The sequence below is a fragment of the Tupaia chinensis genome, unplaced genomic scaffold, assembly GCF_000334495.1.
Source record: "Tupaia chinensis unplaced genomic scaffold, TupChi_1.0 Scaffold000350_1, whole genome shotgun sequence".
Classification (NCBI taxonomy): domain Eukaryota; kingdom Metazoa; phylum Chordata; class Mammalia; order Scandentia; family Tupaiidae; genus Tupaia; species Tupaia belangeri.
Window position 1 is genome coordinate 2,812,228 of NW_006159844.1, and position 15,396 is coordinate 2,827,623.

The 15,396-nt window shown below is 36.6% G+C and overlaps 1 protein-coding gene across 1 annotated transcript in view; it reads right to left on the reverse strand.

The window, feature by feature from the left end:
• Positions 1-268: 268 nt before the first annotated feature.
• The window catches only part of TTC6 (tetratricopeptide repeat domain 6), a 210,944-nt gene continuing 195,816 nt past the window's right edge, over positions 269-15,396 (reverse strand). The window contains exons 31-34 of the mRNA XM_006152364.3: positions 13,440-13,592; positions 12,160-12,330; positions 1,525-1,750; positions 269-908 (exon numbers count right to left, since the gene is read on the reverse strand). Of these exons, the coding sequence (XP_006152426.2) occupies positions 772-908; positions 1,525-1,750; positions 12,160-12,330; positions 13,440-13,592 (687 nt within the window). The 3' untranslated portion in view covers positions 269-771. The remainder of the gene's footprint in view (positions 909-1,524; positions 1,751-12,159; positions 12,331-13,439; positions 13,593-15,396) is intronic.

Consider the following 15,396-nt stretch of genomic DNA (forward strand, 5'->3'; position numbering starts at 1 on the left):
AGAAAGGATTGTAGCGTGACCATCCCCCACCCTGGGAGCATGATCTCTCACTTTCTGTCTCTCTGGCGAGTACATGTGCCCTATAGCAAAAATCTCTCAAAAAAAAAAAAAAAAGAAAGAAAGAAAAGAAAGAAAAAAGAAAGGAAGAAAGAAAAGTAAAGAAATCAAGTCAACAGCATGCTCACAAATCTTTGTATGTGCTGGACTGGAAGACATGAAACACTATAAAAAGATAAATGTGTTTATTTGGTGGAAGAAAATGGGGACCGGGAAGCATATAGGCAGGGATATGCATTATTTCAAGGGGGAGAGAGAAAATGTACTTGACTTCATTTTTTTATAGTTAGCAGGTCTTTATTTTTAATCAGGATGCTGTTGATGCTCATTTTAATCTAGATGTTATGAGTAGGGACGGGTGAAAAGGTTGATGACACTTTTTCTACACTCATACAGTATTATTTCAAAGGAAATCATTTTATTTTAAATAAAGTGTTTTAAATGTTAGTATTCCTTAAGAAACATACCCGTTTAAATTCTGCATCCTTTGAAGAAATGTAATTATTGTGGGATTTCAAATATGCAGAAAATGATTGAAAAGTTTTACAACTGCTATATAACAAATATGTTGTTAAAATGTATTAAAAGGTTTTTAGAAGACTAAGCATAATGAATCAATAATGAAGATACTGCTACCTTCTAAACAACAAATATATTTTCAGTTTCAGGAGGAACAAGCTGTGTAAACTACTTTAGAAGATACAGTCTGTGTAATCACATAAGCGAAGTATAGTCTTCAAGACCAAGGGCTTGGTTATAGTCAGCAATAGCTTCCTCAATCAAACCTATTTTACCACGAACTTCTGCTCTAAGATTATATGCTACAGCATCATCAGGCTTCAGAGACAGAGCTGCAAAAGAAAAAATAAATTGAAGATAATGTTTCTGCTAGCACTCAAAAATAATCTCATTTCATAAAAATTAAAATTTTGTAAAACTTTGATATCACTCATTTGAAAACATTTTTGAAATGTAACTATTTAGTTAAATTAAAAATATTGAATATTTCTAAAAAAAAAATGGGAAAAACAGTACAATGTTTATCTTTGAAAGGCTGGCATTGTTTGGAGATGGTTTCCTAGTAGTTCTATATATCTCAGCTTATTGAGGCTTTAAAAAGGAATCTAGTAGGTGGCCTGTAGGTTAAGGGTGCTGGACTCCCACATGGCCAGCTGCCATAAGAGTCCCGGACCCGGCAGCTTACTTTCTCACTTTTCCCTCTCTGTCTCACACACTCTGTCCCTCTCTGGTCAAATTAAAAATAAATAAATAAATACATAAAGTTAAATAAAATAATTCTTTTAAAAAATGAATCTGTATTAATTACATTAAAAACACAGTATCTAAAAACATTAATTCTTATGTAAGTTTGTATAGGCAAATAGATCTGATTATTTTCCTCTTTTGTAGTATAAAAACAAACACATCATCCGCTGTAATCATATCAAACTAATTGCCAAAATATACCTTTACTGAGGTCTTCCTCAGCCAGTTCATATTGCTTTAAACAGCAGTAGAAATGTGCTCTGTTAAAATAAACTGCAGCCCAAGAAGGACAGCTTTTAATTACACATGCAAAATCTTCTTTTGCCTCTTCATATTTCTTTAATATTGTATTTGCAATAGCACGATTCATGAGAGCAAATTCATTTTCTGGATCAAACATTAAAGCCTTTGAGAAAAAGTCACTGGCCTATAAATTGTGAAGACAATGATCATTTGAATATATCGTCATTGGTGTACAGAAATTTGAAACATTTCTATTCTAAATTTAAAATTAAAGTCAGTCACATACTAAGCAGGCAGTGGAAGCATTTCATCCCAGATAAAGAAGTACATGGTCTGCAGAAAATGTAAAAAGCAATAGGAAAACCCAAGAGTAAAACCCAAAAGTTGCTCTGCTTTTTGTTACCACCATGTGCCAGCAATTCTAGACAATATCAATAAAATACTATTCTCTGCTGGGATGAAATGCTTCTATTACCCAACATCCAAACCTCATATTCTTGTATAGAGTAAATCAGTAACAATAATAACACAAAGACAAAACATAAATTAGAAAAGCAGTTTACAACAAGAAAATGAAATACCTCAGGCAAGGGACTGATAACCAGAATACACAGAGAAATCAAGTGGCTTACCCTAAAAAAAAATAAAGATCAACCCATTTAAAAGATTGGAAAATTAACTGAACAAAATCTCTCTAAGGAAGACTTATAAACAGCCCAAAGCATATGAAAAAATGCTCAACATCCCTCATCATAAGGGAGATGCAGATCAAAGCCAAAATGAGATACCACCTAGCCCCTGTCAGAATGGTGAAGATGGAAAAAATAAAAAATGATAAGTACTGGCAGGACTGTGGTGAGAGGGGAACTCTCCTACACTGTTGGTGGGAATAAAAGTTGGTCTAGCCACTGTTGAGAACAATATGGAGGTTCCTCTAAGATATACAAACAGAACTACCATATGATCCAGCAATTCCACTCTTGGGTATCTACCCAAAGGACAGGAGAACGGTTCAGTCAGAAAAGTGCTTGCACATCTATGTATATTGCTGCATTATTCACAATTGCTAAGACATGGAATCATCTCAAATGTCCACAAACAGATGAATAGATTGAAAAGTGTGGCACATATACTCCATGGAATTCTACTCAGTCATAAAAAAACAAGATCCTGGCATTTGATAGAAAGTGGGCGAATATGGAAGATCTGCTGAATGAAGTAAGCCAGGCTATGAAAGAGAGAGATAGTATGTCTCCACTTAACATATACCAACTCTTCACACTCTTAACAGCAGAAAATGAAAGACTAGGAACCTGCAGTTGGAGCAATGGCTATATTGCTGGACTTCCATGTAGCCAACCACAGTTCGAGTGACTTAAACTCAAACTGGGCTTGTGTGCATGCGTGCTCAAGATCCTGAGAGGAGAATGGGGGAGAAGGGATTGCGGTGTGGTCATCCCCCCTGGGGGGTGATTTTTCGCTTTCTGTCTCTCAGTCTCTCTCTGTCTTTCTGATGAGCACATGCGCCCTATAGCAAAAACCTCTCAAAGAATTGAAAAAAGAAAGAAAAGAAAATGAAAGACTAGAGATGCATTGAAAATGGTTAGGGATACTGAAGACTTTGTGGGAAGAGGGTAAGAGAAGAAGGAGAGTAAGAGGAGAGAAATTAAAGAGGAAAATGGAGAGGTTGGACATTTGTGGGATGCAGTGATGGATTATTGTCTGTTGATGATAATGCGCTTGGTATCCTGGACTGGACTGGTGTGAAATGTGTTCATGTTGGGTAAATTCACTTTATAAACTAAGGGATATATACCAATTGAGTGGATAAAATAAATTAAAAATAAAATATATAAATAAATAAAATTATCAAGCTCCTACCCCAAAAAGAAAAGCAGGCTACAACAAGAAGATAAAATGCAAATTAAAAACATAACATTTTGCATATAAAAACAGAGCTGAACACATAAATAAGTTTTCAAATATGTTTCCAAGCCACACTTGAAAGGATAAAATCTCAGTTAAACTATGAAAAGTTATAAGGAGGAAGAGAGAAGAAAAAAAAAGTCTACTTGTTAAAAAGATCAAAGACTCTGGAACCAGCAGATAGCATACTGGTTATGTCGCTGGACTCCCACATAGTGGACTGTGGTTCGAGTCCCTGACCTGCAGCTTAAAACTCATGCTGGTTTCGAGTGTGTATGTGCCCAAAGTCCCAAGAGGAGAATGGAGGAGAAGGGATTGCTGTGTGGCCATCTCCCCTTGGGGTGATTTCTTGCTTTCTGTGTCTGTCTCTCGGGCAAATGCACACACCCTATAGTGAAAAATCTCTTAGAAAAAAAAAAAAAAAAGTACCTAGTACCCTAAAGCAAAGTCACTTATACAAGTTGGCTTATTTTCTCCAATGACTTAGCACTCAGATTTTTTTTCCCCAAACCACCAAAATCTGGTTTCTGTCTACCTCCTCTATTTCATATTTTTTCCCTTGCTAAGGCTGCAGTGGCCCTCAAGCCTAGTGGGCATTCTCTAGACCTTCTCTTCCATGACAGTTCTGTGGTATGGAGACTCTTAACTCCTCTTGCCTTCTTAAAAATCTCTCTGTCCTTGAGACAGGGTTTCTCCCTGGCTTTTGTCCTGTATCTCTGATTGTTTTCTCAGTTTCCTTTACTGACCTATTTTCCAAGGATCTGCCCCTGGGTAATGCTATCATGGGTGACATGGAACACTGATTGCATGGAGCCTGGGTGTCTAGACAGTGGAACCCAGACCACTGAAGGGCTCCAATACTGCCTGCTACTTGGGTGAGTTACTAAAGCCCTATTTGCATCAATTTTCTTATCTCTAGAACAAAGGTAATAAAACTCCACTTCCAGTATTGGTATGAGGATTAAGTGAGCATTAATATGTAAAGGACTGAGAATGGTATATGGAATATGTAAAGACTCAATCAATTATTATTGATCTGTCTTTTTTTTCCAGTGTCTAGAAATAGAAAGGCAACACAGCCTTTGGGGAATACTCTCTGAACTTTGCTTCCTATGACTTTTGAGAGGAAATTAGAACAAGACTATATGAGAAAAAAAGCAAACTCTTACCCTCACAACCCTGCTAACTACCATAACTCACTGCTGGTGTAGCCCAACTCACTCCTGAATAGTGGCTATTCTATATTAAACATAAGCGCAAGTTAAGAATCTGTTAAGATGAAGACAGACTTGACATGCTTCTGTGAAGAGCTTAGAAAGAATTTTCCCCTGGGAACCAGCAGTTAGCGTAATGGCTATGTCGCCAGACTCCCACGTAGTCAACCGTGGTTCGCGTCCCGGACCCGGTGACTTAAATCTCACGCCGGGTGCGTGTGCATGCGTGCCCAAGATCCCGAGAGGAGAATGGAGGAGAAAGGATTGCGGCATGACCATCCCCCCTGGGGGGGTGATTTCTCGCTTTCTGTCTCTATGTCTCTCTCTGTCTGTCTGGCAAGCTCACGTGCCCTATAGCAAAAACCTCTCCAAAAAAAAAAAAAAAAAAAAGAAAGAATTTTCCCCCGAAGTGGAGGTTGCACTCACAGTCATCATAAATAAACAAGAAAATGACTCCAAGCAGGGACAAGATTTCCTTCATAAAGTAATTTAGGCTTCATTTAATTCACTGACAATGATCAATAGAGGATACAGAATTAAACATCACAAAAGCACGACTTCAATCACATAGGAGCAATTGTCTACCTCGGCTAAAAGAAAAGAACTCAGGGGGACAGCATGTGGCATGATGGTTAAAGGCACTGGACTTCCACATGGCCAACCGTGGTTCAAGTCCTGACCTGGTGGCTTGCTTTCTCACTTTCTCTCTCTCTCTGGTGAGCATGTGTGGCCTATAACAATTTAAAAATAATAATAATAAAATAAAATAAATCTTTAAAAGAACTCGGTAAAACACCTATAGTGTACCAAACTTTAAACAAGTAGCTTTCTGTTAGAAGTTCTACAATGTAGTATTAGAAAATAAAAACCTATAAATTTAATGAGGTTTCTGGAAGTTTCAGAGTATTATTTATGAGACAGTCAGAGGCTAAAGGCATAGACCTCAATGGATGGCCTTGATTTTCTAACAGTTGGTCTAATGCCCTCAAATCTGTAATTGATTAGAACGAAGATCCAGTTTCTTATTTGTTTGTGTTTTGTTTTGTCTTAAATTCATGGCAGAGCACATGCACACACACAAGAAAGAGAAGCACCCTCCACAGGGTTGTCATACTGGGATCCCCTTCCTCCAGTCTTCCAGCCTGCCAGATCCTGGACGTGCACACACATATTACTCGGCATGTTCCAGCCAAGCAGGGCCAGTAGGAGTTCATTCTCTCTTTCTCTCTCACTCCTTCTTCCCATTTTTCTGTCTCTGGCAAGCACACAGCCTCTGACCATTTTTCTTTTTTTTAAGAAAAAGAGAGACAAAAGAAAACTCTCACCCTTCCAGCCCACTCTGGCTACCACCTCGATTTCACCACTACTCTTCACAGAGGAATTTCTTAAATCAATTATCTATAGTTGTTTGTCTCTAATTCTTCACCTCCTATTTCCTTCAGCACGCTCAGCCTTCACTGTTTCTCTAACACTCTCATCAAAGTTATCTGCGACCTACTTCATCCTCCTCTTAACTGACCTCTCAGCAGCCTTGTATGCAAGGCGCTTTTCCTTTCCTAAGGCACTTGATTCTCTCTGAGAGGCATCCTGCTTTTCCTCCTATCACCCTGGCTGGGTGCTCTGTTCTCAGGCTATGTTCTGGCACCTTCTTCCTGCTTTGCTTCTAAATACTGGTGTTATCTCAAAGCTTGTCCTTGAATAAGCCCTTCTCTCTACCCATACTCCCTACCCACGTATGCTATTACTAATACAATCATCTTTAAAAGGAACTATATTTGGTATTTTTCACTACTAGCATTTTGTTTCTTTTTTTTTTCTTTCTCCTCCTCTAATAAAATCTTAGCTACACTAGAAAAGAAGCCTTCCCTTATTTCGGTCCGCTCTGTGCCCTCAGGGCTTAGCACATGGCAGACACCATAAATATATGGAGACTGAATGAATGAAGAACCGAGAGGAATCCAGAAGTGGGTGCTTCACTTGCTCAGCAAAACAGACTGGAACCAAAGCAATTCAGAACATAAACGTGCCCCTAAAGGTCATTTTGTTAAGGAGTATGGTGACAATATCATGTGGCAGAAGGTAATAGAGAGGTGACAGTTCTCAAAATATGCCAGTAATAAGAACAGCTTTTGGAAAAATGAATTTGTCATCTTAAAAGTGCAAGTTGTAAAATGTTCTGAGTAAAACAGCTTGTGGTAGAAGCCTTTCCAAACCAGCCTAGGCTAGACTGGAGAGGACGTACTGTAGAGTCCTTTGCATTAACATCACATACAGTCCAACGTGGACAGTCGTCACGTCCCATCACCGCACCTTCCGCCTCCCACCAGAACTTCTGCTATTGGTCTAGGAAGCAACTTATCTCTTTCAAGTATGAGAGACGGAAAAGTAATTTGCCTGTTCTCACTGTAAATAGAGAATCCAAAGAAAAAGCAGCTTTAATTGTGGAAAGATAATAAAAACTTACCAGAAAAAAAAAGTACTGCTACAATGTAAATTAAAATTATAAAATTTCTATTTGTAAGTTTTTGAGGGGAAAAAACTTGGTCTTCCATATGACTCAGTATTCCCACTTCTTATTACCTACCCACAGGATAAGAAAACAATCAATTGGAAAGGCATCTGCACATCCATATGTATTGCAGCATTATTTATGATTGCTAAAACATGGAACCAACCTAAGTGTCCAAAAACTGATGACTGGGTTGAAAAACTGTGGCATATATACACTACAGAATATTACACAGCTATAAGAAACAATGAGCTCCTATGGTTCAACTCAAAATGGGAAAATAGAGATTTAATGTTGAGTGAAGTGAGCCAGACTTTAAAAGATACACATAGTATATCTCCATCCAATTTGTATTGAGTGTCTGCACTCTACGGCAGAGGTTGAGAGATCTAAATATGTGATGGTGGAGAGAAGCAGTGTGGATGTTAGTGACAGTAAAGCGGGGAAAGTGGTTGGTAGAGAGTGCGTGGTGGATGGTGGGTGTGAGACAAAAAAAAAAAAAAGAGGGACCAGCAGTTAGCATAATGTCTATGACGCTGGACTCCCATGTAGTCGACCATGGTTTGCGTCTTCGACCTGGTGGCTTAAAACTCACGCCGGGCATGTGTGCATGCGTGCCCAAGAGGAGAATAGAGGATTGCGGCATGGCCATCCCCCCTTGGGGGTGATTTCTCGCTTTCTGTCTCTCTGTCTCTCTCCATCTGTCTGGCAAGCTCACGCGCCCTGTAGCAAAAACCTCTAAAAAAAAAAAGAAAGAAAGAAAAAAGATTATAAATGATAAATTTTTGCTTACATGAGAAAAAACAATCAGAACATTATTTGATTGTCTGAAATAGTTCACAATACTGTGTATTTGTTCATTTATTTGTCATCAAAAGAGCACTTTGCCTAAAGGAAAGGTCTGACTAGTGCAAAATGTTTACAATCTTTTGTGAAATTGTAGTTTTTCATTCATTTGTAAGCCATGGTTATAAGTAACACTTTTATTTTTGGTGCATGTGAAATTGCAACTGAAATTTATTTTGTCAATGTTTTTTGAATGAACTCAATGAAGTTTTGGAAAAAAAAAAAAAGAACATTTCAAGTGAACTGGAAAAAAACCATTAAGAACAAAATTACAGTTGAGAAAAAAAAAATCAGAAATAAAAGAACTCAAAAAGAAGATGACCAAGAAGCAAAAGCTTGGAAATGGAATAGAACTAGAAAAATAAAGTAAAAAAAAGAAGCCTGAATTATGACTAGAAGGGATAATAGCTATCTCAGAAAAAAATAGCAAAGGTTTAGATAAGAGATTTGAGGAAGTCAAATAAAATTAAGCACCAATGAAGATTTTTAATAGTTATTTTATTTAACTTTATTTATTTATTTTAATTTAACCAGAGAGGGACAGAGAGAGGAAAAAAAAGTGAGAAAGCAAGCTGCCAGGTCTTTAACTCAAACCATGGTCGGCCATGTGGGAGTCTAGCCCCCTTAACCACCATGCCACCTGCCAGCCCTGAAATGAAGAAACTTTTTAAATTGAGAAAAGATAGTATGTAGAAGTCAAAGAATATCCAACATGATCTACAACTCATATGCATCCTCTCCATGAAGAATAACAATGAAATAGAAAAAAATATATATTGAATTTATCAAAAATTTTCTGAAATATTCATAATAAAACTATGTACTGTGTATTTGATAAATATGACTGCCAATGGTCAACCCTAAGGCATATCTGGTAAACATTTTACTTAAAAAAAGTCTTTGGTTATCTTGACCATTTATATCAGGCTTCTTGACACCAACATACACCAACATCACCAGAAAACAGGGAAGCAACACTTACAAAACATTCAAGAAAAGAAAAAAATGAATCAGAGACATGTTATCTTAAGCTATCAAGGCGAACAGCTGTGATTATGCAAAAGTTCAGGAAATATTGTTCTCATAAGTCCTTCCTTAGGTCTCTACCAGAGGATTCATTTAAGACAACCAAGAAAAGATAAAGGGAGAAGTGAACTTTGGCAAAAAGTCTAGTGATAAGAATGAAATACTCTTAACCAGAGAACTAAGACTAAACTTTGCAATAAAGGTGATAAACAGTAAATCCTCTGGTGGTATCAGATTAATGAAATGCAATAAAATGGGAGAAAATTACAACATATCAAATGGTATAACATTTCAAACATTTCAAATAGTAACATTTCAAATTCTAAAGATACAGTAGAGAAGCAAGCTGACACAATACATTTAGACATATTTAAGAATACAATGATGCACATTTTTAAAAAAGACTACTTCAAACTAAAACGGAATAATGGATGGGAGGACAGAAGACATTATAGGGTAATTTTACTGTTGCTCATAATAGAGAAACTAAAGAAATAAGGAACCAAGGGTATATTTTTTTTAAGAATTATTTTATTTAACTTTATTTATTTATTTATTTTAATTTGACCAGAGAAGGACAGAGCAAGAGAGAGAGAGAGAGAGAGGGAAAGCAAGAAAGGAAGCTGCCAGATCCAGGGCTCAAACCGTGGCTGGCCATGTGGAAGTCCAGCATCCCAAGCTGACACAATACATTTAGACATATTTAAGAATACAATGATGCACATTTTTAAAAAAGACTACTTCAAACTAAAACGGAATAATGGATGGGAGGACAGAAGACATTATAGGGTAATTTTACTGTTGCTCATAATAGAGAAACTAAAGAAATAAGGAACCAAGGGTATATTTTTTTTAAGAATTATTTTATTTAACTTTATTTATTTATTTATTTTAATTTGACCAGAGAAGGACAGAGCAAGAGAGAGAGAGAGAGAGAGGGAAAGCAAGAAAGGAAGCTGCCAGATCCAGGGCTCAAACCGTGGCTGGCCATGTGGAAGTCCAGCATCCTTAACCACCACACCACCTGCCGGCTCCCAAACCAAGGCTATTAAAGGTCCTTTTATAAAAGTAATCATTAGAGAAAAACTGTAAACCTCCCTAAATATCAGGAAAAATTCCAAAAGAAAAATTAAAGAAAACAGATCATGGAATAAAATACTTTTCAAATACACATAAACACACTTTATATTACATAAAATAATAAGGTTAAGACCAAACATATTGATCATGCCAAAATGTAGATGGCCTTAATTTGCCTATTAAAAGAAAATTATTTTCAAGTTGATTCTCACAGCAAAATCCAACTCTATGCATTATAAAAGAGGCACAATTAAGGCAAAGAATTGTAAACACTGAAAAGAAAAGGTGAAGGAATACCAGGCCAGAAAACCCCCTCCAAAAAAAAAAAAGAAAGAAAGAAATCAAAAGTCATGATCTTCATATAAGATAAAGTAGAATTTGTTCCAAAGAACATTAGAAGAAACAAATGACACCTGTAATGCTGAAGGCTATAATTCACCATGTATAGATAGTCAGTTTGAAATATATGATATAATAGAACAGCAAATTCATGAGGCAGAAATTACAAGAGATGTAAAGAGAAATGCATAGGAACACACTGATAAGAGGATATTTAAATAAACCTTTTCAGTCCAAGATAAAACAAGTGATAAAAAGCATACAGATATAAGCTAATTAAAAACATAGTAAGTTAGACTATAGAAATATAGATTAAACTCAGGACCAGCAGTTGGCATAATGGCTATGTCATTGGATTTCCATGTAGTTGATAGCGATTTAAATCCCGGACCGGGTGGCTTAAATTCACACCGAACATGTGTGCATGTGTGCCCAAAATCCTGAGAGGAGATGGAGGATAAGGGATTGCGGTGTGGCCACCCACCCTGGGAGGTGATTTCTCGCTTTCTGTCTCTCTGACTCTTTCTGGTGAGCACACACCCCAAAAACCTCTCCAAAAAAAAAGAAATGTAGATTAAACTATATCCTGACAGTAAAACCTCTTCTTTAGAAAAACCATAACAATAAATTCCAAAATGTAGAAAACATAAAAGCCTTCCTATAAGTTAAATGCCTGATAAGTTTATTCTTGAGGCAAAGGACAAAAATAAAATATAGGTACAAAATTTTTGGAAAACATTAATAATAAAGCCATTACACGGTAAACTTATTACTGAGCTATACATTAAAAAATAGTTAAGATGATAAATTTTATGTTATGTGTATTTTATCCAAGTTAAAAATAAACAAATAAACATTATAGACCCAATTATGTGATATACTGCCAAAAGAGCACTTGGGGAAAAAGGCGTAACCTTCCTAATTTTTCATGAGACAAATGAAAGGGTGACAATAAATGAACGAATCTCCAACTAAAACAAAAAGAGAGAGAGAGAGAATCAAATAACACAAAATAAATGGAAGAAAAGTATAATAAGAGCAATTATGAATAAAAAGTAAAAATTTATGAGAGTTAAATCATGCAAATGTATCATAATTCATTCATTTTATTCAATTATTTTATTCATTTTGAATAAGTTTTTAAACAAGAAAATATCATCTAATAACACAACACGTCATTTCAGACATTACAAATTGTGGTCCAAAGAGATTAAGAAGTCACACAAAATTAAAACACAAGTAGCCTTATTCCCCATCAAATGCTCAGGTAATTGAAATTTAGAAAAGTATAAATTGAGTTAGATCATAAGAAGTTATATCCTAAAAAGGGTCTTGAAGGAAGTAAGAGAAAAGACTAAAGGATTTCAGACTGGCGATGATTAGCGAAGGAAGTGACACTTAGAGAAGTCTAAGAGAATGTTTCTGTACACATACTTTCACTGAACATGTACTGTATGGTTGATAATAATGAGGAGAATAAATCTACAGAATTGTAATGTTTAATGGATACTTACAGACACTCCTAAAAAAGAACATTTTTAAGAAGAGCTAATGAGTTATTAGCCTGAGATGTAAAGATTGCACTTTGAAATTATATACAACAAAGAAAGCATTTAATGACAAAAAGGAAATGTTAAGGAAAACTCACATTACCTGGGAAAACTGCCTGTGGTGAAAGTAGATATTTCCTGCATTAAAATAAGCCAGCGAGTACTTGGGGTTTAGCGATATTGCTGCTTGATAGTCTTTCATTGCATTCTGCTTTTGACCCATGAACTCATGAATCACACCACGGTTTGTTAAGAATTCTGCTGTAGCATTGATCTGCAATATGAAAGTATGAGTATTTAGCACCTGGAAATAGTCCTCATCTCCTATTTCATGTCTGCAAAAATGAACATTATGAAATTTACTTCTGAGAAACTAGTAATTTTATAGTGCAGGTAAAACCCTATTAGAACAAATATTTTGAGAAAGGACTTGGTATGCAGTTGGTTCATTGTCAACACTTTGTTGATTCGGTTGCAATAAAACAAATAATCTGACTGTTTTACTCAGTTCCTTTCCAAAGAATAGACACAGAGGTTAAAGCTTATCTGGTTAGCTATGGTAACCTGGAGAAGAAATTAAATCAGAAAGCCATGCTTACAATTACCTTTCAATTAATTCTGTCCTTTTTCTCATCTCAAAAATTGCATTTACTCAAATTTACAGAAGACTTTTTGACACTGCATACAAAACATGAGATATTTATCTGCCACTTCTCTACAGGAATAATCAGGGGATTACACTGTTTTTTTCCTTTTCCTTAGTTCCTTCAAATCTAGAACATTATTTTACATCATCCATTTTGTGTTGTAAAACAGCATTTTTTTTCTTTTTTTGGGAGAGGTTTTTGCTATAGGGTGCATGCGCTCGCCAGCCAGACAGAGACAGACAGAGAGACAGAAAGCAAGAAATCATCCCCCCAGGGGGGGATGGCCACACCACAATCCCTTCTCCTCCACTCTCCTCTCGGGATCTTGGGCACGCACGCACACATGCCCGGTGTGAATATAAGCCACCAGGTCTGGGACTCGAACCATGGTCAACTACGTGGGAGTCCAGTGACATAGCCATTACGCTAACTGCTGGTCCCTTTTTATTAATTTTTTTTTCCTTTTTTGGAGAGGTTTATAAAACAGTATTGATGCTTCATGAAACTATAAGTTCCATTTACTGAGAGAAATCAACATTAGGAATTTTACTTTTTACTTTGAAATGCAGTTAGGTTTTAAAATTCTTAAGTTATAACTCTTGACCCTAGAAATCACTTGAAAAAAGATTTTTCCCAAAGTTCCTTTACAAAGGTAACAGAGAACTTTTTACTTGAATCTATTAATTACCAGTGTTAATTTATGTGAACAATAACATACCCCAAAATGCATGTTTACCTTTATGGCCTCATTAATATCCTGCATCGCAGCAAAATTATTACCCATCTGAAGACAGACCACAGCTCTTCCTTCATGGGCAAGGTAGCTCTTTGGATCAACTTCCATGGCAATAGTAAAGTGATTCCAAGCTTTCTGAAATTTTCCTTGGGTCTAAAATAATTTTCCAGTTACATAAAGAAGGAAATAGTCCCTAACATGAAAATGTTTCTGATTCTAATGCAATCAAAGAAGACCTTTGGTAAGGGTATATTTATATTGTGCTAAATCTAATGGGGTTTTTTGTTCATTTTTAGAGAGAAGTTTTTGTTTTGTTTTGTTTTGTTTTTTTGGTTGGTTTTTTTTTTTTTTTTTTGCTATGGGGATATGTGCTCACTGGAGAGACAAGAGAGTCAGAAAGACAGAAATCCCTGCTAGAGAGATGGCCACACTGCAATCCCTTCTCCTCGATTCTTCTCTAAGGATTTTGGGCATGCAGGTACACGTGCCCGGCATGAGCTTCAAGCTACCAGGTCTGGGACTCGAACCATGGTTTGCCATGTGGGAGTCCGGTGATGTAACCATTACACCAACTGCTGGTTCCTATCTAATGTATTTTATATAAGAAAGTAGGCTATACTGTGAACACATTTAATTGGCTTTAATTGGCTAATAACCTTGAGTATTTGTGAAGAAATTATAATTAATTTAGTTAATTAAATTAGTTAAAGTAATTAAGGGAATTCATTCAAATAAATTTAATTGCAGAATCATCTCTTATAGCAATTTGGACCACGAAAAATCAGGGCCACCATGTGAAACACCAATGCTTCCAACAATTGCTGAGAAACTTACACTGGGCTGCACACACAGAGGTAGGACTTGTATTTGTTTGCTTGGCACTGAATTCACAAAATATACATAAGAGACATAATAAAATACATTGGTGTAGGGTAAATAAATGAACTAATGATATACAGCATATCAGCATCTGGAACTTTAGGATCGCCATACATATTCTACAGAAAATGCGTGTAATCTACCAAGCATCTGTTTATACCTACCTTAGCGTCAACTGGAAAAGAAAGAAAATAGGTCAGAAGAGGAGCACTGTTAATAGACCGATGTCAGAGGATTTCTTAGAGAAAACCAGCTGACAACTAAATGCCTGACCACAGGGAAGCATTGAGTTAATAAATGCAGCATGGGAAAAGGGTGGAAGGGACCAGCAGATGGCATAATGGTTGAATTGCTGGACTCCCACATAATTAACTGCAGTTCAAGTCCCAGACCCAGTAGCTTCAAGCTCACACCAGGTGCATGTGTGTGTGAGCCCAAAATCTCAAGAGGAGAATGAAGGAGGACTGCAGGGTGGTCATCCCCCTTTAGGGAGTAATTTCTCACTTTGTCTCTCTCTGTCTCTTGGGCAAGGGCATGGGCCTGATAGCAAAAATCTCTCTATAAAATAAATAAATAAATGCAGCATGAACCAGGGACTATCCTTTCTTGAAGTGGCCTCAAAAAATCAACGTGCCAGAATTGCAGAAGCTGATACTTTAACCAAACTGAGCCCAGTGACTCTAGCATGAAACTAAAAATAAATATAACTATTAAGGGGACTAGACCTTGTTTTTTCAGTGTATATATATAGGCACGCACGCACATGCGCCCGGCTTGAGTTTTAAGCCACCGGGTCCGGGACGCAAATCGCAGTCGACTGCACGGGAGTCCAGCAACATAGCCACTACACTAACTGCTGGTCCCAGTATATCTTCTCTGTCTAGGTAAACTACTTGGAATCCACATTGTCATCACAAGTTTATTTAATAAAGAAAGAATCAAGCAAATTGAGAATAGATTATTTGGCTATTAAACTGCAAACAGCCTCACAATGGAATTATATATGTCATCTCTTTTTGACAATTGTTGCAAACATTTCTACATCCATAATTCCAGGCAAACAGTAAAGGAATCTATA